The sequence below is a fragment of the Drosophila kikkawai genome, chromosome X (genome assembly GCF_030179895.1).
Source record: "Drosophila kikkawai strain 14028-0561.14 chromosome X, DkikHiC1v2, whole genome shotgun sequence".
NCBI lineage: Eukaryota > Metazoa > Arthropoda > Insecta > Diptera > Drosophilidae > Drosophila > Drosophila kikkawai.
The window spans coordinates 31205684-31230984 of record NC_091733.1 but is presented as its reverse complement, the minus strand read 5'-3'; the positions used below and the strand labels follow the sequence as shown (position 1 = coordinate 31230984).

The following is a 25301-nucleotide window of genomic DNA, read 5'->3' as shown; positions in this document are numbered from 1 at the left end:
ATTTTAATAGTAACCTTAAAAATGATTTTAAAAAGGTTTCCCAAACTAAGCTGAAACTTTAACAGCAAGTTTTAAGTTTTCAAACATTTAAATTCGTATTTTTTATTTGTAAATTCTTTATCGATTGAACAAGGCTTCTCGCTTTTTCAACTAGTTCCTGTTAAACTTAAAAGCAAGTTTTGAATTTTCAAACATGTTAAAGTGACTTTAAAATAATCTCTTTACCTATATCTTGGTAATGTATCTTAAGCCTACTTTTTTATAGGCTACTGACTTTCTCCACAAAAGTGCCTGTTAAATTTAACGGCCACTTATTTGTCTTCTCTCAGGAACTAACAACTTGACTTTGACAGTTCCTAAGAAATTTTCAAAGCTTTATTCAGCGCTTTGCCAAAACTTAACACTGACTTTGACGACTACTTCAAAAAAATTATATCTAAATATTTTCTTTTTGAGAAAATTCAACGCAAGACTTTTGTAGCTTTGCCTCCGCCACCGCCCCTCGTTCCGTTCCATGTCCCTATTTTTTGTCGTTGTTATTTTTGGCATGATTAATTGTTTGACTTTTTGTTCTTGTTTTGTTGTTAACTCATCTCTCGGCTGTATTGAAGAAGACTGCATTTTGCCAGGCCCAAAAAAACTTACCACCAGTAGTAGCATTATTATAGGCATTTGACATTCTCCATTTACCATTCGACATCCGACACAAATGCACACACACACACGCATACACACACATCTTCCTCACACACATAAATACCTCTATTAGTTGTTGTACTAACAATCTCATAAAGAGTGCTCAAGAAATTTATATCTTTTTATTAGGATAGGTTTATGGTAATAGCATCTTTCCGTTTTCTGCTCATATTTTGTTTTTTTATTAAAAACTGAATCCGAAACATTACAAATTAACCTTTACAAATTTTTTAAGGCTGTCATATGTCTTTTCTAATTTAAAGAATTAATTAATCTTTCTCAAACAACTAAACAAACACAAACCTCAACAACAGGAATAAAATGAAATAGCAAAGAAAATTCTGCAAAAAAAAAACGTGCTAAGGGAAAAGGGAAAATTGCAATGCGAATTCTTAGGTTAAATATTCACATTGAAATCTGTACCTCTCCCCCTTGACTTTTCAGTATATGCGTGTGTGTGTGTGTGCATTTGCGTGTGAAAAGCGAAATCGTGTTAATTAATTTGCCTCTGCAGACTGACCGAACGTGGGGAAAATTCAAGAAATTGCGGGCAAGCTTAAACCCCCCTAGAGAGGGCTTCACACCTGAACCTGGCGAGGGAAAAGGGGGCGGGGTGAGGGGGATTCCACCTCCCCATTTAACCCTACAATGACCGCCGCCTTGCCATTGGAATGAAAAGGGTTTTTCCTGAAAGGGAAGGGACGACACTTTACGCCCAAACCATTGCGTGCCAATTAACCTCGTTTCCTCTTCAAACTTAAGCGAGTGGAAATTTGTGTTCAAGCTTGAATTTAGGAAATTTTATCTTACTTTTTGTAATTATAAAAATATTATATATATATTTTTATTTTATTTTTGTAGGTGACTTAACCAGACTTTATCTTCTATAGTTTCTGGCGGGGCAACCCTGTATTTCATTTATCATTTTCCCTCACTTTTCATTATGATTTGCTGCGTTTAGGCAACCCTGTCCAAGGGGATTTGCCAAAGCAAATGCAATTTCTCATTGCCAGAAAACGCCTGGCTGCGGAAATTTCCCTGCTTTTCTGCCTACTCTTGATTGTTTTGTGTTGGTTCGGTTTTTGGTTTTTCTGGCGAAAAATCACCCTTTTCCCACTGCATTTACACCGCCCTGCGGCATTGTTACCCAACCGCCCCACGCCCACCGCCCACCCCTTTGTCCTGTCCCAGTAACGCACTGCATTGCATACTTGCAGGCGCGAAATGTAATTAAGCTGCCAAAAACCAACCGACAGCAGCAGCAGCAGAATCAGCATCTCCCTGCATTTTCCCCTCCATTTTCCCACCATTTTCCAGTGGGAGTGTGCAGCAGCCTCCCTGGTTCCGTTTATACTCGTTGCCCAAGTTAATTAAAACGATTAAGTTCGGCATAGTTCTGCGGCCGGGCATTGCTCGCATTTTTGGCCACGGCTTTTGGCCTCGACGGATTTTGGTTTTCTTTTTTTTTTTGTAGAATTTTTACTTGACTTTTTTTCCATATTTTGTTGATTTCTGGCAACATCTTTTCATGGCCATTAGCCTGGGGGAAAACTTCAATGCCAGTCGATGCTTTGATGGGGTCAAGACTTTGAGGAAAATGTCAGGAAAAGAGGGGTAAAATGGGGCAACAGAAGTTACTCGGAAGAAAATGAAAAAAAAATTAAATCGAAAAGGAAATTATATGAAAAATAATTTTATTATTAAATTAAATAAAATAACAATTTAATATTTTAATAATATAAATATTTCGAAATATATACAATAAATAATAATATAATAATAAATAATAAATACATAAATACAATATTTATATTGCAATTTAAAAATATAATATTAAAAATATAAATAAAAATTATATATAAATTATAAAATATAAAAAATTATTTATTTACAATAAAACCTTAAGGAAATCATTACAAATTTTATCTTTAAAAATTCCTTCAAATAAAGTCATAGAAATGCTTACATTTTATAAGAAAAAAACATCTAAATTCTCACTTATTTATATAGTCAAAAAACTTACTATTAAATATCCAATTAAATTATAAAGAAATAATTGCTTAAAGCCTTAATAAAATATTTTTGTTGTCATCTTTTGTCAACAAACAAAATGAAATTGAGTTGTAAAAGATGCCTGCCTCTGTGATCAATACAACAAAAATAAAATAAAAATAAAAAATAATAATAATGAAAGTGCACAATCTGAGAAAACTCTGCTTGCAGCTTTCCCGAGACTTTTCATTGCGTTTTCAATAACAGCGAAAATGGCAACGACGACATCTTTATTCGCATCTAAAGGGCCAAAAAGAAAATGCAATAAAAACGTAGAAATTGCTATGAACCCGCGGGAAAACCAAGGCGGTGCCAGGCCATGTTTCCTCCCAAAAAGAGACAATCAACAAAAACAAGGAAAAACCACCCAAAAAAGCTAAGAAAAATGAGACGGGGAAAATAGGGAAAATTTTGATTTTTACGTATGCGTAACAGTTTGCTCATCCCGTTTACCAACCCGCCTCGGTTTTTCCTCTATTTTTCCTGATCCAATGCTGGCTTTTCTTTTTTTTCACTTTTCTATTCGTTTTCCTTCTGTCTGTGTATGGGTGTGTTTGTGTGTGTGTGTGTTTGTGCAGTTCTTTGGCGCAATATTAAAAATCCAACGCAAATATGCAGCGAAATTTTTGCACAATGTCTTCAGCAGCCCGTCAGGGGATCCCCCTACGATTTTCCATTTTCTGCCCGCCCGCTGCGGTTTTCCCCTTGCCAAGTCGTTGTATTTTCTTTGTTTTTTTTTTTGTTTTTTCTTTTGTTTTTTTCTGCGTCGACAACTTTTGTTAGCATAATTTTGGGCGCACAGAAATGAGGGTTTTCTAAGCACAATTGCGGTGCAAAAAATATGAGTTAAAAAGGCTTTAAAATTTAAAATATTAATTTTAATTTAATATTAATAGTGAATATTTTAAAATAAAAATATTCTTAGATTATATTTTAATATTAAAATATTAATTTTAATTTAATATTAATATTTAATATAAAAATATTTATTTTAAAATACAAAAAATCGTGGACATTTTGAAAAAAAATCTAAGGAAATAATTCATTAAAATAATTCTAAAATATAACAGCCAAGCGATAAAAAAAATCCCTGGGATTTTTTTTAAAACCCTTATTTAGGGTAAAAAACTAAGCTAAACAAATTTAAATTGTTAAACAAAAATAATACATAGTATTTGTTACGGTGTAGACAACCTTTTTTAAGGTTTTTAAAAACTCTGAACATTTTCGTAGCGCACTAAGTTTAGATTTAAATAAAAACTAATTTTCTAAATTATATTTAATATTTAAATTTCGAAAAATAAAAATGGAAATAATATTCTCACATTTAAATCTCTCTTTAATTTGTATTTCCCGTTAAATTAAATGGTTTTCTTTAAAAAATATATATATAATCTAATAATTAAATCTAAAATTTAAAAGACATCCTCTTTAGAGTCACTATTATTCTAGCCGCTGCTGTTAAGCCACACCGACATTCTTCGGTTTCCGGGATATGGTTATTTTTTCAGTTTTTGCATTTTTGCGAACAATTGCGAATTGCGAATTGCGAATCGCAAATCGAACGCAGGTTGTGCCTGTCCTTTAACAAATACAAGGAAACGAAAACAAACACCCGCACACCCACACACACACACCTACGTGTGCAATATATAAAACCAATTACAGTCGTAAAAACAAAAGTAGAAAAATAATAAAAAAGACGCGGAGCCTGTTGACGACTGTCAAAAATTGAAATCCACAGCCGCAAAAAACGAAGAGGCTTTTCATTGACTTTGCAGCTTTTCCAAATATTGCAATTTTCACTACTGCTGGGGAGGGGGGAGGGGGTTTAAACCAAACAAAAAATAGCAAAAAACAAAAAGTTCATCTTCTGCTTCTGTTCTTTTTCGAGTATTCCTTTTTTCTCTGTGTATAATATTGGTCTTTTTATTTGTTTGTTGTTTTTTTCGCTTCGTAATAATAATAACCAAACCGCCTCTATGCATATTTAGTTTTGTGCGCCAAAAGAAAACTTTTTTAATTAATTAGCACGTGGTTGGTGGTTGGAAAACTGTGAAATAGCCGCCGGCAGGATTCGAAAAGGAGTTTGTTTTACCAACTATCACTTTATATTTTTATTTTTTCTATTTTTCTGTGTTGAAAGTACATTAATTCGGCGGACTTTGGCAGTGTAATTCTGTTAATTCGCACACTAAACAGAGCAACTTAAGACTTGTTTATTTATGGAAACATAAACATATAGTAGAAGTAGCTGTGAAAAGGGAGGAAGATGTGGGCTTAGTTTTGGTATAAGGGGTAAGCACGCACAAGGTCTCCTTTGCCGAATTAATTAGTAATTATTTGTGGCACTTTAGAAGTTGTTTGGCTAGAAATTCGATAAGGAATTATATAAATAATAAGAAATAATTATGGTTAAGGAATTTCGAGGCTACATTTGGGAATATAGAACAAGGAAAGTGTTTAGACTAATACTTAGGGAAATTAATATTGAAGGAACTACTGGGCTTTGAAGTAAAGTACCACGGATTAGGGAGGTTTAAATTCTTCAAGTAGAAAAAATAAAAAAAATTAATAAAAAAAAAAATAATAAATAATAATAAATAATTTTTTTTTTTTTTAATAAAATGTTGTAAGGAAATTAATAATAATAATAATAATAATAATAATAATTAAAAATAAATATATAATAAAAACACATTTTATTTGATGCTTCAAAAACCACTAGAGTTTTAAAACCTTTTTAAAATATGTAAAAGTATGTAACAATATTTTTTTATTTTTTTTATTTGGTTCTTTGAGTCATTATACATTGTTTAGCTTAAATGTGTACACATTTTTTAAAGTTTAAAAACCTTAACTAATTTCTAAAACCCCTGGATCAAGTAAATATTTTTAAAAATTAATTTTTACAATCAATATTCTTGTTTCCCGTCATTTTCTCCTTTTTTAAATATAAAAAAAAAACCCATCTTGTGGTTCCTAAATACTCTTCTATATTCCCTTTGAACTCTATACAAAACTAAACCACCTGTATTCACAAATTGTTGTTAGTTTTGCCGGTTTAATTGAGCTCAAAGGCCACCGTACAATAAATGGAAATCAATTACGCATAAAATGCGAAATATTTTCAAAGAGAATTTTAGTTTCACAATTTTTTTTTCTTAGCATTTGGTGAAAAGGCACTCGGGGAAAACCAAAAAAAAAGAAAAAAAAAGTGAAGAGAAGCCAAAACGAGACCCAAAGAATTTTCCCATTCAAAGTTGCTGTGTCAAATTTGCTGGAAATGCGAAAAATATTTGTAAACGAGCTGGGGAAAAGCGGAAAAATGCGTAGCAATACACAAACACACACACACACACACAGAGATTTTGGGAGGAAAAATGGCATGCAAATGAGCAGAGCTAAGTGCAGGGAAACTTTACTAACAGCAACGGCAATTGTTATAATCATCAGCATAAACATAAACATAAACATAATAATAATAATAATAATTATACGGAGAACACTCTCTCCACTCTATATACATCTCTATATACATCTCTATATATATATATATGTATATGTACTGACACCCGTACAATTGAAATGCATATTATTCCGTTACTAATACACACCCAACCTTCATTGCCTTCCCTTCGTTTTTCTCTCCACGCTTTTCCCCGGAATTTTCCCCACCCACACACAGGACGGGACGCAACCAGCCGCCAATGTACACGGAAACGCTGCCCGGCGAGAGCTTGGCCCTGATGATTACCTCGCTGTCGGTGGAGATGGGCGGCAGATACTACTGCACCGCGTCCTATGCCAACACCGAGATCCTCGAAAAGGGAGTCACAATTAAAACTTACGGTGAGTAGCGGTTGAAAACCACCGAAAAATATGTGTATACCTTAACATAATTTCCCCTACTGAAAATGCAAATGCAAAAGCACCACAGAAAATGTTTATTATCATTATTATTACTTTTGATGTTTTTATTTTGTTCTTAATGAAATACAGTAGTGGAATCTGGGTGAAAAGGATAGTTGTAGGACTTGGAAAAGTAAATATTACTTAAAGGGAATTTAATATAAAATAATAAACTTATTAAAAGGAAATTAAAAAGTTGTAATAATAAACTAAAAAATATAGGAATGATTTCTTTATAAAAACTAGAAAGTATAGGAAAGAAAATGAATACGATTTAAAGGGAATACAATATAATAAGCTTACAAAAAAGCAAATTAAATATCTTCCCTAGAAAAATACCAAGTACTTTGAAATTAATATTTATAAATTAAATTGTCATTAGTTCAATATTCAATATTTTCTCAAGCCACATCTCATTTCATTGCCTTCCCTAAACTTCCCTAAACTCAATTTCTCTGCGGCCTGGCCACATTAATTTCGCAAAGTACAGTTGCGCACTGTGTGCATTGGGTGGCCAAAATTTGTCATTACATGTCCGTGCATGCTTGACTTGTCGTTGTCGCCATCGATTAGGGACCGCTCAACTCCCCCAGCGTCCGTGATCGGGGCATAAAAGGGTGGGTGGATCCTGTGAGTAATCGCAATTTGAAAGCGGAAAAGCGGAGCGGAGCTCAACGTGATTCCTCTGCTGCTGCTGCATGATTCATTTATCTTGTTAGCAATTTGTGTCCCCTACACATTGCTCTCCGCTCAAGTGGGAAAAACTGGCGGCGAGGCAGTCCGGAATTACAGTTGCCGGGATTTCATTACATGCGCAGCATTGTGAGCGAATCTAAAACAAAATGGATGCGTCCAGTGCCAAAGGACACGACCCTTACAAAAGGGGGGTGAACAAAAAAATAAACTACATACAACCAGCAACAATACAAAGCAGAACACGTTCCTCAATAAGCAGAGAGCACACACTCCCACACACACACACACCTCACCGAACCTGCACACATTTTCGTTGGCTCGTTGGCTCGTTGACTCTCCACGAGCAGCACCCCTTCTCCGCCGCCTCCTCGAGTGCACATAAGTGACGCTGGAGCTCAAAACTTTTACGAGATTGATTTTTCTAAGCAATTTAAAGTTGGTACTCATTGCACACACTGCACAGAGCAAAAACCACTGCCCACCACCTACCTACACCACTGTTCCTATCTACTCACCCAACTACTGTACTACTGTCCCTATCTACTACCTGGTGTCCTTTCAGTGCAAGAAGGAGAGGGAGTCGACGGCCGAATGTAAAGAAATAGTGAGCCAACACACAGTGCTCAGTGCTCGTTTTCGTGAAATGTGAGAAATCCTGGACTGTTTCAGACAATTGCAGAGAAAGAAACAGAAACAGAAGCAGAAAACACTCCAAAATAAGTTACTAGTTTTGACAATTTAATGAAATCCTAAAGTCTAAGATGCTATCTATCGGTTTTTGGACATTAATTCCTTTTTACATTTCCTTAAAACTGGATTTTGATTGGTTATACAGAAGGAAATCTACGTTTTCTTCGGTGCAGTGGGAGGAGATCCATGGAGGACGTGAGCAAACCAGTATTGAGTGGAGGCCCAGGCCCAGGTTGGATGCGTTTGAAATGAAATCAAATATTTTGCCGGGCAACAATTTGTGCGAGTTGATATGGGCACCTGGAAACGGAGAAGCCGGCATAGTGGCTGCACTCCACTTTGGATCGATGTCAGGCAAACTGTTTGACTTGGAGTTGACTGCCTAGTGCTCTATGGTCTTCTCCATTGCGTTGCATCGGAGTAGGAAATAGGGGTAACGCTCGTATTGCAGGGCTATAGAATGTACACTCTCAGTGTTGACAAATGCCAGAACAATTCTACTTCTCACTAGTGTGGGTCAGTGCTAGCAAAAGCCAATGCCTGCAATGGCAACAACTTAAAGAGTGGGTCAAGTTTATTTAGGCTGCCTGTAGGACTTAATCTGTGTTGGTCAGCAGTGTTTATAAATGGGAGAAAATTCAATTTCTCAACAGTGTTGGTCAATGATAGAATATCGAAACTTTAATAATATATAAAAAATATACAAATAAATATATGCTGCCTGTCATTCCAAAATCTCATTAAATTCTTGGCCTCTTAACATGCCTCTTGTCCAGTGTTGTTTAATGCCAGTGTTGGCAAATGCCTAGACAAGAAGCATAGTTTTAAGAACCCTTTCATCGCTGAGGTCTGTGCTGGTCTGCTTGTAACTCAAGCGGCTTTTCCTCGAGCCAAAACCAAGCTGACCAACATTCAAATACAAAGCCTAACAGCAGTTAGTTAGGCGCCCAAGGATGTGGTGGGCAGGAGTAGCAGCAGGCAGCAGGCAGCAGGAGAAGTAACTGGCATTGTGTTGACAACTCACAAGTTGCATTTAGTTAAGCAAATAAGCAGCAGACACATTGCGACAGAGACAGACAGAGATATGAAGGCAAATTGCAGGATTTACTTTGGGTGCACTGAGAGAAATTTAAAAACAAAATGTTAGAAAAGATCAAATGAAATAATACAATTTTAGTAAGCTAAGATAAGAGTTAGTTTTGATTGGTTTTGTTTTTTTTTAATTTTTTATTATTATTTTTTTTTTTATATATTACTTTTTATATATTACTTTTTTTTGTATTACTGTTTTTCTCAGTGTACACATAAGTGGGTGGCAAGTTGGCTGGCGGTTGCTGCATATTTACATACCGTTGTTTGTGCCAGTCACAGCTTAATATTTCAATATTTATGCTTTTAATAAATGCATATGCTCGAAACAAACTTCCGCCAGAAAAGCAAGAGCAACAGAATCCGAATCCAGGAGTCATTGCAGAACATGTACATATATCCTGATATATATTTTTAAATATATATATAGTATAAAAGATGCTTCCGCTTTAAGTTACTACACACATTGCAGGCAAGCGCCTTTAAAGCATATTTCTGCTTTAATTTACACATTTAAATATATTTAAGTATATATATATATTAAAATATATATAGCTGCTATTATAGACACTCAATCCTTCTGCCTGATAATTGCCAAACATCCTTTTGGCTTTGTTACTGCTGCTGCCTTGTAATTGCCACTAATAATGTTGATTGGTGTCATTAGGGAGTTAGTTTTACTGTTAGCACTTTCAGTGATTTAACTAACTTGGCCAACTCTCACAACTTCCACTTAACAATTAGCCATACTTCCGGCTTGAATTTGCCAAAACTCTGGCTTGTTTTGTGTTTGTTTGGTTTAAGCAGTGATTTATTATAGCTCCGCAGCTAAACTAATTGCAAAATGATTAATTGCCAATAATTATTGATTAAGATAAACAAGTGACCTTAAATAGTTAAAGATTTAATTTGCCAAGGAAGTTGTTTATTTTTGTTGGTAAATATTTCTTTTCCTTGATTTTTGCAAAGAATTTTAGCTAAATAAACTTAAAATCTGTTTAAAAAAGGTATTTAATGGACCAGAAATTGCAACAATCTGTTCAATTTTATTATCACTTTTATAACACTTTCTAGATTCCCAGTTTCTGGAATCCAGTTTCAACCTGGTCAGCCGGTAATTTGAAGCCATTGCCGGTGCCCCTTTACCCCTCAAATCTTCCTTTTTCCTGTTGCTTCTATCATTCATCCTTTTTTTAAACCTTTTTCCAAGTCTTTTTATTTTTTTCTTTATTTTTGCTCTATTTTTAATATATTTTTTTTTTATTTATTTTTAATAAGTTGCCGCTGCAACTTTTTCAATAAGTTGGGTGAATCATGTTCTTGGTGGCAGATCCCGGATCCTGGTCTCTCCTGGGCTACGGACTCGCTGCCTTCTTGTCCCTGTTCAAACTAATAATGAAATCGTAAACTAGTTCATCTTTTTTCCTGAGAGCCAGAAGGAGTCTCTGGGTGTGTGTGTGGGTTTGCTGCCCATCAGACGTCAGAAACGAACGCAGCCAGCGAAAAGTGTTTGAACAACAAAATCTCACACGCTACGACAATGCAGCAGAGCAAACTGGGAACTGAAAAGAGCAAGACAGGGGAGAGGAGTAGAGAAAAATCTAAGGGGAAAGTGAGGGAAAAGTAAGGAAAAAGTCCTGGGTAAAAGGAAGGGAAATGACAGGAGCAGCAGCCAGGCAAGTTTTTATTTATTTTATATGTTGTGCTGCTGCTGCTGCTGCTGCTGCTTCTGCTTCACCCACAGTAAAAGAAAAATGGGGGAAAAAAATGAAGGAAGAGGGGAAATCTGGCCAGGATGCAGGGACATCCCTAGCCCAGACACTGCCAATAAAAAACTGCAAATAGAAAATGTTTTGAACACAACTTTCCGTTATTTTGGCATTGGCTTTGGATTTTTTGGCTCTTGCCAAAAACCGAATATATCGCCGGACATGGCAGCTTTCGGTTACGAGTATATATAGTATATATGTATATATATATTGATGTATATATACAGACAGATGGATTGTTATTACACTGATTTATAAATAAAGTGTAAATATTTGCTGGAATTGAAAGTCTGCCAATGATGGGTAACAGCCGAGAGGGATTTGTTGAGATTGCCTTTTCAAATGCAAAAATATGATGCCGTATGTTATTCAAGTCCAGTCAGTCAGTCAAGCAGTCAGTCAATCAGTCAATCAGTCAGTGAGTCAGTCAGTTGGGCAGTCATTCAGCCAGTTGGTAGCCATTAACACCTGCCAGCGTAGGTAGCCTTTGTGTCCTGTCCATGTGTGAGCATTCCAAGCCGGATTTACTTTCTGGACTTTGGAAATAAAATATTACATCAAGTTTTACATGCTATTCAAACATACACTAAGCTCTGCATTAGTACAGAATTATGTGTATATTTTCTGGAAATAAATACAAGAAGAAAGGGGGGAAAAAGGCAACAAATATACAGATAATATATAAGCAAAAACGTTGACTTGAAGGTAGAGAGCTCTTAAGTAACTTTTAAAGTAATAAAATCACCACAAATTATGGAAATTCAGAATTTAAATTAATAAAAAACAAAACTTCAGTCATGTCCAAGACTGGTTTAAGGCCGTTTTCTCTGAGTGAGCACAACTGTACCTGTAATATTTACCTGACAACGGATACAACTTCTCTCGCTTTTGAGGCCTCTTTTTGATTATTTTCCTACTAGACAAGGACCTTCCGCTTCACGCCTTGACTGACTCTCAGCCTTTCAACTTTGTATTCTTTCTATTTCTTTTATTTGTATTTTTTTGTATTTCGAACAGAGTCCTTAAGGGACGACGCCCCCTGTTTATCTGTGTGCAAGTATTTGATTTAGGAATTTCACTTTCGCAATGCACTATTCTTGGTCTCTCTGGGCTCTTGCCCATTTTCAATTTCCAAGTCATCTCTGCAGTAGAGATTTATTGGCAGGCAGTGCGACGGCGGTCCTGCGTCCTTCGTCCTTCGTCCTGCGCTCGTTAGTGACCCTTAAGGGGGGGGGTGGAGATGGTAGGGCTGGGGTATTGTAGCGCACATGTCTTGGACTTTGCGCCTGATGCTTGAATTGCTTTTATATGCCCGACAGTTTGTTTAAAATTATATTACGTATACGCCACGTAGCACCAGCTCAGCTTGGATTGTCAACATGAAACTAGGAGAGAGAGAAAGAGCGAGGGGAATAGAGGAAAGGACGACGCTTGGCTTGCATTTTTCCCGGAGTTTTTCCTCCAGTTTCTGCTGTGCAAATGAATGCGAAAAAGCAAAATCAAACAATTTGCGGACACCTCTAGCCCAGCAATTGTGCTGTCCAAACAAGCACTTGAAAAATATATATTTTAAATTTTTTAAATTGCTGTAAATATATTTATTGAGCTTAATTTGGAAAATCAAGGAATTTTCGTTTAACTTGAATATTTAAAATGCCTAAAAAAGTGTTATGTTTTAGACAGAAGCTTAAAAAGCAGTTAAGACGTCATTTTTGACCCCATAAATCATATATATTCTTGAACAGCATCAACAGCCGAGTCAATCTAGCCATTTCTTAAAGAACAAATTTTTTTATAAATTTTTGGAAAATTTTATAGGGGGTTACATCGTTGAAAATAGTTAAAAATTGACCCAAAATTAAAATTTTTTATATTTAAAATTAAGAATGCAGATTTGTTAAGCTAATAAAAACTTAAACAACAAAGCTTCCCCAATAAAATTTAATGAATTTTTAGCTTAGTTATGATCAAATTTCCGAATTTAATTTGAAAAATTATTATAAAACCAAATTCTAATGTTATTTTCTCTTTACCTTCTGCTTGCAGTGGCCATTACCTGGACGAATGCCCCCGAGAACCAATATCCCACCCTGGGCAAGGACTACGTGGTTATGTGTGAGGTGAAGGCCGATCCCAATCCCACCATCGACTGGCTGCGCAACGGAGATCCGGTGAGTGTCAACCCCGTCAAGTTCCCCAGAAAGCCACAAGTAACCAACAAATCGGTTTCTATATCCTCCCCAGATCCGCACTGGCGACAAGTATGTGGTGCAGACCCATGGCCTGCTCATTCGTGACGTTCAGGAGGACGACGAGGGCATCTACACCTGCCGGGCGGCTGTGATCGAAACTGGCGAACTCCTAGAACGCACCATTCGCGTGGAGGTCTTCATACAGCCGGTGATTGTGTCCCTGCCCAGCGAACTGGAGGCCACCGAGGGCCAGCCCTACGCTGCCAATTGCACGGCCACCGGTAAACCAGTGCCGGAGATAAGCTGGATCCGTGATGCCACCCAACTGAATGTGGCCACGGCCGATCGCTTCCAGGTTAATCCCCAGACAGGACTGGTGACCATCAGTTCGGTGATCCAGGAGGATCACGGCACCTACACGTGCCTGGCCAAGAACAAGGCCGGCGTGGTGGATCAAAAGACCAAACTGAATGTCCTGGTGCGTCCGCAAATCTACGAGCTGTACAATGTGACCGGTGCCAGGACCAAGGAGATTGCCATCACCTGTCGGGCCAAGGGTCGTCCGGCTCCGGCCATTACCTTCCGACGATGGGGCACCCAGGAGGAGTACTCGAACGGCAACCAGGTGGACGATAACAGGATCACCCTAGAGCGTTATTTCGATGAGGAACGCGGCGAGAGTACCGGCACCCTGCGCATCAACAATGCCCAGCGCAGCGACGACGGACTGTACCAGTGCATTGCCAGGAACAAGGGATCCGATGCCTACAAAACGGGACACATTACGGTCGAGTTTGCCCCAGACTTTAGCCACATGAAGGATCTGCCGCCGGTATTCTCGTGGGAGCAACGCAAGGCGAATCTCAGCTGCCTGGCCATGGGCATTCCCAATGCGACCATCGAATGGCACTGGAATGGACGCAAGATCAAGGATCTGTATGATACCAACCTGAAGATCGTCGGCACCGGACCCCGCAGTGACCTCATCGTGCATCCCGTAACGAGGCAATATTATTCCGCCTACAAGTGCATTGCCACCAATATTCATGGCACCGCAGAGCATGACATGCAGCTGAAGGAGGCCCGTGTTCCGGACTTTGTTTCCGAGGCCAAACCCAGCCAGCTGACAGCCACCACAATGACCTTTGATATCCGTGGCCCGCCCACAGAACTGGGCCTGCCCATTTTGGCGTTTAGTGTGCAGTACAAGGAGGCCTTGAATCCGGATTGGTCGTCGGCCTACAATCGCAGCTGGTCACCGGATTCGCCGTACATTGTGGAGGGTCTGAGGCCGCAGACAGAGTACAGCTTCCGGTTTGCCGCTCGCAATCAGGTGGGATTGGGTAATTGGGGCGTCAATCAGCAGCAGTCGACGCCGCGTCGCTCGGCTCCGGAAGAGCCCAAGCCGTTGCATCATCCCGAACAGCATGACCAGGAGGAGCCAGTGGTTGTGTCCCCGTACTCCGATCACTTTGAGCTGCGCTGGGGAGTGCCGGCTGACAATGGAGAGCCGATCGACAAGTATCAGATCAAGTATTGCCCGGTGAGTAAGCAGAAGAAACGTTAACAATTCGAGCTGAAAATAAATCGATTTTCAGTGAATCGATTTATGTCCTTAAAATTCGAAAAGTAAATCGATTAAAATACATTTTTTACCTCTTCTTTTAAAGGGTCTCAAGATGTCCGGCACCTGGACGGAACTGGAGAACTCCTGCAACACCGTTGAGGTCGTGGAGACCACATCCTTTGAGATGACACAGCTGAATGGAAACACATACTATCGCATCGAGCTGAAGGCACATAATGCCATCGGCTACTCATCGCCAGCATCCATTATCATGAAGACGACACGAGGTGAGTCCGATTCTGCTAATAACAATCTCGGCACGTTGCTCTATTCGGCCGGGTTCAACTCCGGCGTCGGTGCGCTACACAAACGACTGTTTACACCAACCACATTCACATCGACAACAGCAACCACAGCCACATCGATAACAACAGCAACAACAGCAATCATTACGCTGGCCACCACAATAAGCATAACATTATTTAGTGTCCTAGCCTCAATGTTAGTCTAAAAAAGTCGAAAGAAAGGAAAGCAATTCGAGGAATCGATGGGTTCGGCAACAGTGTGAACGTGTTATGTCTGCGTCTGGTGTGTATGTGGCATTTCCTGTCCATAGCAACGGACGCAGAAGTCTACCCGGGCACTACTGTTGTTTGGCCAATCGATCTTTCGACTTGGAAAATCAAAAAAATGATCGAAACGAATCTTTTCCCAGCAAGAACATGAAACATATATATATATTTAACTGAAAGAAATCTCTATATACACTCACTCTCACACACTCTGAGACACATCTACATTGAAAATATATATATATAGATAAAGACATAATTTTTACTGCTCTATATATATATATATACGAATATATAGTATGAATATGATATATATCCCAGATATAATCGATCAATTTTGCATACATTTTTGTAGTGTTCATTTCAATTGCGTTTCAACCCTTTAGTTTTTTGTTGTTCACAATCCCACCATCCCGTAATGCGTCTCCTGTCCCATGTGTATCGTTATCGATACATTTTTGTAACTTTAATTTGCTCAACGTTTTAAACTTAATTTCGTTTGTCCTATGTTCTGGAACATTATATTTGGTTTTGCATGTTTGTTTGTTTTTTTTTTGTGCGTTCTGATCTGTCTAGAGCATCTTACCCTTAATGCCAATTAATCAGTAAGCGCCCGTAAGCCCCACAATTTTTATCGATAACTTATGATAATGCATACATTCCAACCGACATGACCGACACACATCCACACTGAGCCAAAATAAATAGCAGCCAAATTGCCTAAGTGTTGCAACGCATTTGAATTTGAGCATTAAATTTCATTTGAGCCCAAAACGTCATATTCACACTTTGCAGTCAAATGCAAAGTTCACACCAGTCAGCTGTTGTATAGAAGAAAAGTGAGAGATGCGCATCACGAATTCAACTTTAGCTTACTTTAATTACGCTCCATTTTTTTTTTATTACCATTCTTAAGCATTTACTTAATTATAATTACCAACACTAAACATAACATTACATATATATATATCTTTGTGACGCGAAATTTACATATTACATATTTAATTTTATATTTTTGTGTGTGTGTGTGCATATATTCATCACAGTTTTTTTTATTGTAATATTATTAATGAAAAAGTACGAAATATAAAACAAAAAAACACTGTTAAATGTAAAACCTAGTACGTAAACGAAAAGCGATGAAAAAAAATAGAACAAACAAAAACAAAAATTATTTTCTTTTCTGTTTTGAAAATTGGACTACTACCACTAGAGTTCTTCATTATTATTATGACTATTATTATTATTTTTAACACATCGATTATGATTTTGAATTAATTTGATTTTGTGTGTATACTGCGACTACTACTACTTCTTTAGTTAAATTCTTCAATTATAAGCAAAATGAAAAGTTTCTCAAATAAAACATTTATATATAAAAAAAAAAAAAGAAAACCAAACGAAACAGACTGTAATTTACTCATCTCTCTTTTTTATTATCAGTTATCTGCCTGCGTCGTCTCTCTCTATCTATCTCTCTGTCTCTATCTACCTCTGTGTCTGTCTCAGTTGCTGTCTCTGTCTCTTTCACTGACACTGTCTTCTTTTTCGCTCTCGCCGTCGATTTGTTGTCCTTTTTTGGTTGCTAACTTTAAGTAAATGTTGTGCGTAGTCTGTTTGTGTTTGTTTTGTGTGTGCCATATATTTGTCTCTTTCTCTCTCTCTCTCTCTTGTTCCAATCTCTCAACTCTCCATTGTCCAACAACCTTTATCCTGACAGATCCTGTTACCCTTACCGTTTCCATTTCCCCCCCCTGCTTTCGCCTAGACATAACCCCAACTTTAATAAGTAAACTCTTGATCTTTTGGCTAACCAGTGGACTTAGTGTGTGCATCTAATTAGGCATTTAGTCATAGTTATTATACGTAACCAAAAAAAACAAGCAGAAACTCAACTAACACATTTTGGTCGAGCAACAAGTATCCCTCACAACCGAGACAAACAAAAGAAACAAAGAAATAAACAAACTAACAAACAAACTAACCCACACAACACACACTCCCTCAAACACACACACTACATGCACATTGTGTTTCGATTCGTCGCCGTCGTCGTCGTCGTCTGAGTAACCAAAATTAAACTAAAAAAAATCTAATATATATATAACTAAAAACCCAAAAATGTGCAATGAAGACCAGCCAACAACAACAAACAAAAATTGTTCTTTTGTGTGTTTCCTTTTCTTCCTTTTTCTTCTACCACTTTTTCTTCCTTGTTTTTTCTCTCTTTTATGATGTGTGTGTGTGTGCCTAAAACCACAACAACAACAAAATCCAAATGAATGAAAAAAATAACAAACTGTACAAAAAACCTCAAACCAAAATGCGATACAAAAATCGAAAAAAACCCCAATTTGAAAATCGAAATCGATAACAGATAACCCGCATCCCCAAAAATCGAGCGGTGCTCCATCCCTGGACCGACTGCTTGCTCTCTGCGCTGCCTTGCCGATAATGCTGCTCCTGCTGACGCCAACGACGCCGCACACTGCTTAAAGGACACCTTCCCTTTAGAGAATCCCCCTGCTGCCAAACCAGAAGAACCACAGACACACACACGAAAGCTTGTAAGCTTGGAGGATCCATTCGCTGGTCGTGTCTATCAAGGGTTTTCCTTTCTTTAGTTTCTTTCCTGCGTTTTTTTATGGTGTGTGTCAATGTGTAAATAATAAGGACAACCAGAAGAAATACAAAAAAATAAACAAAAAATACAACAAAAAAATATAATAAATAAATAAGAAAGAGCGAAAATAAATGATACATTTAAATAGCATGAGATGAAGCGAAAAAAAATTTAGAGTTATCTTAACTGTGCTCAAGTAGAGAATATGAATCCATAGGAATATCACACTTTGGGGCGGGTATAACGATTCCATTAACTGTACAAAACGAAAGAAACCAATAATAAACCATGAAAATATTGATGAATTGATGGGAAAAATGAAACGGATTGCCAATGCTTACACAATTGATGATAATGAATTGTACTTACGTAACCCCATATCCTAATGTCTAACCGCTAGAGACCTTGTTTAACTACCACTAAGCCGATGTTAAGTTGTTATTTAGTTGTATATGTAACGTGTATGTATGTGTATAGTGAGAGCATTTATTATTATTATTATTACAACAATTATTCAACACCGAAGCAGCCCCATTCCGCTTAGTTCAATGTGAATTTTACAACACTGCCAAGCGAATAACTTAAACCAAATTTATAAATACAATATATATGAGAAATTTTAGCGAAATTCTACAACCAAAAGTAAAAGAAAGAAGAAATGAAAAAGTAATATCAAGTGCATACGAGTACAAGTTACCAAAAACCATTAGATATACAAACGTTAACCAACACCTACGATTAGCCAAAAAAGCTTCTTCCAACACTGTTTTCCGAAAGCAGTTCACTCGAGTCTCTGTTGTTTTTTTTTTTTGTTTTGAAGTAAAACACATTAAGAGAGGGGACAATAAGTAACTCAAACTAAGTTAAAGTGCGACTATGTCTTATAACGAATTTTTGCTCACACAACACAACACACACTCACCCACACACTTGCACTCAAGGTGTTTCAAAGCGATTTTAGCTTCCGTTGATAGCGTTTAGCGAATGCAAACTCGACTTCCTGTATACACGCGATTTTTTTTATAGCAAGCGAAATCGATTTTTCTAGCCAAATATATATAATATATATATATTATATATATATTATCGTAAATTCAAAAAAAAAAAAAAGAAAGAAAGCAATTTATACCTTTACAATATCTAGTTATACATACGTATACACCATATAGTTAGTGAATAATTCTTCAGCCCGCCTAACGTTGCTGACATGGGGATAGTGTTTTGTCTTTTTTTTTATATATATTTCCTCGATCCTTTCGAGGATAAAATCACACTTGGAAAAAACAAACATACATACATACATATAAAACGCAAAAACGAAAATTAAGGTGTCATGATGAATGTTGTAAGCAAAATGAAAGCCTACCACTTAAGCAGTTCATTTTTTGGGTAATAAAGAACACAACTTTAAAAAAAAAGAAAGCAGTGCGTGCGTGTGTGTGACTTGGGGTTTGCCAGGGTTGCCACCATATCAACCAGCTTAACACGGATGCCGCCAGGTAACAAAACAGGAACTCCCCGTTAAACTATGTTACTCTATAGTTAACTCGTTTTTTTTTTACTCTGCACTGCACACAAAACACTAACAGATCCAAAAATGTAATTTCCCCACAAAACAAAACAAAACAAAACAAAGAGAGAAAACTGTTAATAAAACCAGCCTTATTGTTGATTGTTCATTGTTGTTTATGTTTATAGTTTAAAATATAAAAAATAAAACCAACCAAAACCAATCACCTTGCAGCACTCTAGCCAAACCAACCCGCATATGTCCCCATATAATTCCTATATCCTATATCGCAAATATACATAATCTTTACACCTAAAATGTAAAAAAATAAAAATTAAACCTAAGTTGAATTGCCTAACACTGCTTGTATACTTTGCATATTGGCCTAAATTCTGTAATTTTTCTGTATTTTTGCAATTGTAAAAACCACAAAATGAAAACTTTTCTTATTATTTCTGCTTCTTTCACTCTCTCTCTCTCTCTCTTAAAAGAAAGGCCTTTTCCACACCATTTTCCCCACCAAAAGAAAAACTTTCCACACTCCACTCTTCCCCCTTTGGCTGCATGCTTTATTTGTATCCTGTTAACCTGTTATCCTGAAAGCAACCTGTATATCAATTCCGTTTGCTTTGTTTGAAACAGCTTTTCGTGTTATGTCAAATTGGTGCCATTTTAATTTATTTGTTTATTATTATTATTATAATTATTATTTTGTTTGATTTATGATTGCTTTTAACTTATGGCTATTTACCTCTTACCACTTTGATTTCGTTTGATCTTGGCTATTGTTACTGTTAACGGTTAAGTTCCTAATTATTTCAAAAACCACCAAAATAATACACACACAAAAATGTAAAATATTAACCAGCATTTAAGAACAAAAAACAAAAAAAAAGAAGGAAAAGCAAGTGCTTTTAACTGTGTAAGATTAGCTTTTAAACATGGAGTTAAGGCGAGAGGAGAGGTGTCTCCTAGGCTAGTGGCTTGTACCACCTAGATATAAGCAACCCCCCTGAACCCCCCCCCCCCATATCTTTATCTGAGAATCTTACTAATCAAGTACACTTTGTTCCCTCCCCCCCTTTTCCCCCGAATCCTTTTGTAATTCCCTTGGAAAAACAAAAACAAAAACAGGCATCGATATCATCCAGGTGGCAGAGCGACAGGTCTTCTCCTCGGCAGCCATCGTGGGAATTGCTCTGGGCGGCGTCCTGCTGCTCCTCTTTGTGGTGGATCTCCTCTGCTGCGTCACCGTACACATGGGCGTCATGGCCACCATGTGCCGCAAGGCCAAGCGATCGCCATCGGAGATTGACGACGAGGCCAAGTTGGGCAGGTAAGATGCACACAAATTTTAATTATTTAATTTTTAAATATTATTATAAAAATATATAAAGAATTAATTAGAGGCCAGGATAAAGGGGGGTTAATTCGATTGGAATTTATATTAATTTATTTATTATTTAAATATTTTTAAAATATATTTTTCAAAAGTTATTCTTAAATTTTTCCATTAAATGTTATTTAATTTAATGGAAGAATTAAAAAAATTAAATTAATGAATTAATTAAAATTAAATAAAAAAATTAAATAAACTAATTAGTAAGCTTAATTGTTTAACTTAAATCAAAAATTAAAAATCACTAAAAACTCTAAAATTTAAATTAAATAAAAAGAAAAACACAAAAAAACGAAACAAACTATGTTAACATCGAGTTTCTTCCATCTCTAACTGATAACAATCGAATTAGCCTCTCTTAAACATATCGACTATCGACTAGACTTATCGTAGCTTTTTCTGTGTATTGATTTAATTGAAAAAGTGTTACGAAATATTGCACTAAAAATCCGAATTAGAAACCGAATTTAACATTTTGCTTATCGCCTTACGTTCTGTTTGTGTTTTTTTCCCACCACCACCACCACACGCTCCTTGTTGCGATTAAAAATCGAAATCGAAAATCGATATAAAACAGGCGCCCGGACTTTGAGTACAATTGGGTCTATGCACGGCCCAAGTCCTTGTTGTTCAATCGCAATTCCCTGATATCCGTCTGAGAGATTCGGCCCAGAATCAGTGTTAAAAATTTTAAAATTAACTAAGATAAACTTTAAACTTTTCGTTTGTCTTCCAATTTTTAGTGCAATATTTAAAAAAAATATATGAAATAAGAACAACACACAAATTATTTTCAATTACATTTTTCCAACACAATACACAGAGTTTGGCTTAGTAAATAATTTCCTTAGTTTGTTGCCTTAAATTGTTACCAGATTGTTGTTATAAAAATTAGTGTGTGTAAATTAAGAAATTAAAAAGAATTTTTAAAAATATATAAAAATGTTTAACTTAAGAGTTTTAATTGAGAAAATAAGAGATTTGATTATATATTATTTATTAAAAGGTTTTAAAAGTAAAATTATTATTTTATTTACTCAATTGAAGCTCCTTCAAAATATTAAAAATATTTAAAATTTACATTTCAAACACACCTGCCACACACACGCATTGTTCCATCGTACACATTAAATACCAAGCTATAATCTATGTGCTATACTCTCTCTCTCTGCTAAATACTAAATCAAACCTCATCATGTATTATTCCCACCACACACACACACCCATCAAAAACATATATCAAAATCAAAATCAACCCAAAACCAACCAAAACCAAAAAAACCTCAACCATCTAACCTAGCAGTCTTTATGGTTGGCGTTTTCCGCTACCTTATTGCAGTGGCCAGCTGGTAAAGGAGCCGCCACCGTCGCCGTTGCCACTGCCGCCGCCGGTCAAGTTGGGCGGTTCGCCCATGACATCGCCATTGTACGTACCCCCCTCCTCAGTCAACAGTTGTCATTTCCTTATCCGTTTTTAAGTTTCCGTTTCAATTTCCATTTCCGTTTCCGTTACTCTCTGACTACCTTTGCTATCTCTCTTGCCTCTCTCTTGCCTCTCTCTGCATCCTTTGCCTCTCTGTTGTGTGCTCCTTTCACCCCCAATAACCTATTTATAAACCTCATGAGTCATTCATTAGCTTCATTAGCTAGCACTGCATGCCGCCAACTTAGATTAAGAAGTCAAAACTGGATTTAATGGGTATTACTAAACCCTTAAAGGTTGTCAATATTTCACTCAGAAGCCTAAAAGTCAGTGAAGGAGTCATTTCCCACCCTATAAATCATATATATTCTTGATCAGCATCAACAGCCGAATCGATTTAGCCATCTAGGGAGGAAAAAAAAATTTTAGTAATTTTTTCAACATTTGATAAGGGGTTACATCATTAAAATTTGAAAAAAATTGAAAAAAATTAAATTTTAAATTTAGTATGCAGATTTTTTAAGCTTAAAAAAACTAAGAAAACCCCGCTTTCCGAATTGAATTTAAAGCATTTTTGACTTAGTTATAGATTTTTTAAATTTTATTAATTTTATTTTTTTTCAAGAAATTCTAAAAAATATTTGATAAGGGGTTACATTGTTAAAATTGTTAAAAACTTAATTCTTCAAAATTTCTTAACTAAAAATGCAGATTTATTAACATAATAAAAACTAAAAAATAATAACTGTGCTTTCAGAAAGGAAATAAATAAATTTTTAGCTTAGTTATGATATTTTTAAACTTAAAAAAATAATAATAAAATATTATAATTATAAACTAGTTTATTTTTCATTAANTTTAAATAACTTAATTTAATAATTTCTTAGTTTTTTAATTTTTTGCTAGCCTGCAAAATAAATTAGATTTTTTAAATATGCTATTTCTATATGCTATTTCCACTCTTAAAAACAAAAAATAAATAGTTAAACAATAGCAACAGGTGAGTCTACTGCTGGCAGGCAGTGTGCACCGCTTGGCATGTGTAGAGCAGGCAGCTTTCGCCCGGCTGCAAGCAGTTCTTGGCTGGGAATGACCGTTGAGCTTTGAAATTTTATAAGAGAATATTTTAAACTAAATAAAAATTAATTTATTTTATATATTTATTCACAGAGATGAAAAGGAACCGCTGCGCACGCCCACCGGCAGCATCAAACAGAACTCGACCATTGAGTTTGATGGCCGCTTTGTGCACTCGCGCAGTGGCGAGATTATTGGCAAGAATTCAGCAGTGTAAATGCCAGGGATACAGAGTAGGAATCCCAGGATACCAGGTTACCCAGGATACCCAGGATAACAGGAGAACGTGCACAAAGACGGACCGAAGAGTGATGGAGATACAGAAAGCCAAAGAACACTTGAATAATGCATCTATTGGCACTCTGAGTTGGTTTTTCATTTACCTTTTGTACACGGCAAGAAAACCGAACTAAATGTCTCAACTATAAATACATACGATATCTAACACACACACACACCTAGCACACTAAGCTCGAACAAACAGATCAAGTAACTCCATGTCGCTTCATTTAACTAGTTTACCAGAAATCATTACAGTGTATTCTTTGCATTTGCTTTTGCCACACACACAAACACGGTAAATTAACAAATTAAATATAAAAAAAGAAGATAAAGAGAGGAGAACCTAGCCTAAGTAATATATATATATATATGCAAGAAGGAAATCTTAAATTAATGCCTTACAAAAAAAGAAACAAACAAATTATTACATTTATTTAGCAGTTAAACGCGACAAAAAAGTAGGAAGAGAAAGGAAAGGAGAGGGGTGGGGATTTATGCATGTAAGCCGCAAGGAATAATGAAGATTTCTTTAGTATAACTAACTTAAACATGCCATAAATAAGTTTAAACATTAAGTTTGCATTGATTGTCAACCCAACACACCCCCACCCACCCACCAATTCGTAGTATGTACTTAAAAAAAAACAAACGCTGAACAAAAGACTTGCGAGCATTTCTTTCTCTCTGTGTAGAAGAGAAACGAAGTTAAATAATTTACTTGAATATTTTTTAGTTTTTATAAAAAAAATATTTAAAAAAAAATCCTTGGTTTCCTCCGCCAGAAAACACACAAAACTTAATGGAAAAAATGCTCAATGTATATTAAATTGATGTTTAAAATTATCTAAAACGAAAATGTTGACAAGCTTATAAAATTACACTTGCAAAAAATCCTTTAAAAAATTAAAAACTAAACTAAAATTAAGAAATAACAGGAGATTGCCAAAAACAATTCGCTTTATCATTTCAAATTCATCCCCTTCATCGATGCTCAGTTTTGTGTTACAAGTATTTCTCTTATGTATGTAAAAATTAAACAAATTGTATGTTAAGCTATCTAACGGATATATAAATCTATAAATATATGGTATGTACATGTATTTAAAAGTTAATTGTAAGTTTTTTTTTTTACTACACACAAAAAACGGAATAATTCAAAAAAATAAAAAAGGAAAATACCTAATATATATCTGTGTGTATACAAGCCGATCTGAATGTATGTATATGTATGTATAATCCCTTAAAGAAAGCGCATTCCCCCCCAACATTCTTCGTTGAGATCCCTGTTTTCCTTCCGAGCTTTTGTAGCTTCTGTTGCCTTGCCAGAGCTTTTTACCTTATATATACATTACAATATATGAACAATACGATAAACTATATACAAGCCAGTCGGATTATACGGATCGGGGGATAAAGGAAAATGGAGGCTACACATCCCACAATGTTTTTGCTGCATATGAAATATGCATTTGCTGCTGCAGGAACAGGAACCTATATGCTATATGCTAGACTATATATAGTTTCCGTTTCGGCAAACAGCGGCAGAGTGTAGCTTTTTATAATGACAAAACTAAACTATAAAATTGAAGGAAAAATTATACATACAAATGGGGGACGAAAATAAATCGTATTTACTGTACCATAATAATTCCAAAAAAACAACAATTGTTTTATTTTCCATGGAGAGCTAAGGTATGGTATTTACATTTTTTAGATTTTTTATTATACATTTACAATATCTTGAGAATATTT

General features: G+C 36.0%; 1 protein-coding gene across 5 annotated transcripts in view; it reads left to right on the top strand.

The window, feature by feature from the left end:
• The window catches only part of Fas2 (fasciclin 2), a 122534-nt gene extending 97802 nt beyond the window's left edge, over positions 1 to 24732 (top strand). For 2 of the 5 annotated variants that reach the window (XM_070287950.1, XM_017174967.3), the window contains exons 4-10: positions 6437 to 6600; positions 12951 to 13075; positions 13149 to 14639; positions 14767 to 14950; positions 20503 to 20704; positions 22071 to 22193; positions 23361 to 24732. In XM_070287950.1, the coding sequence (XP_070144051.1) occupies positions 6437 to 6600; positions 12951 to 13075; positions 13149 to 14639; positions 14767 to 14950; positions 20503 to 20704; positions 22071 to 22193; positions 23361 to 23484 (2413 nt within the window). In that variant the 3' untranslated portion in view covers positions 23485 to 24732. Of the gene's footprint in view, positions 1 to 6436; positions 6601 to 12950; positions 13076 to 13148; positions 14640 to 14766; positions 14951 to 17612; positions 19281 to 20502; positions 20705 to 22070; positions 22194 to 23360 lie in introns of those variants that run through there. The other 3 variants (XM_017174968.3, XM_017174969.3, XM_017174970.3) reach the window with 3 other exon arrangements.
• The last annotated feature ends 569 nt before the right edge of the window (positions 24733 to 25301 follow it).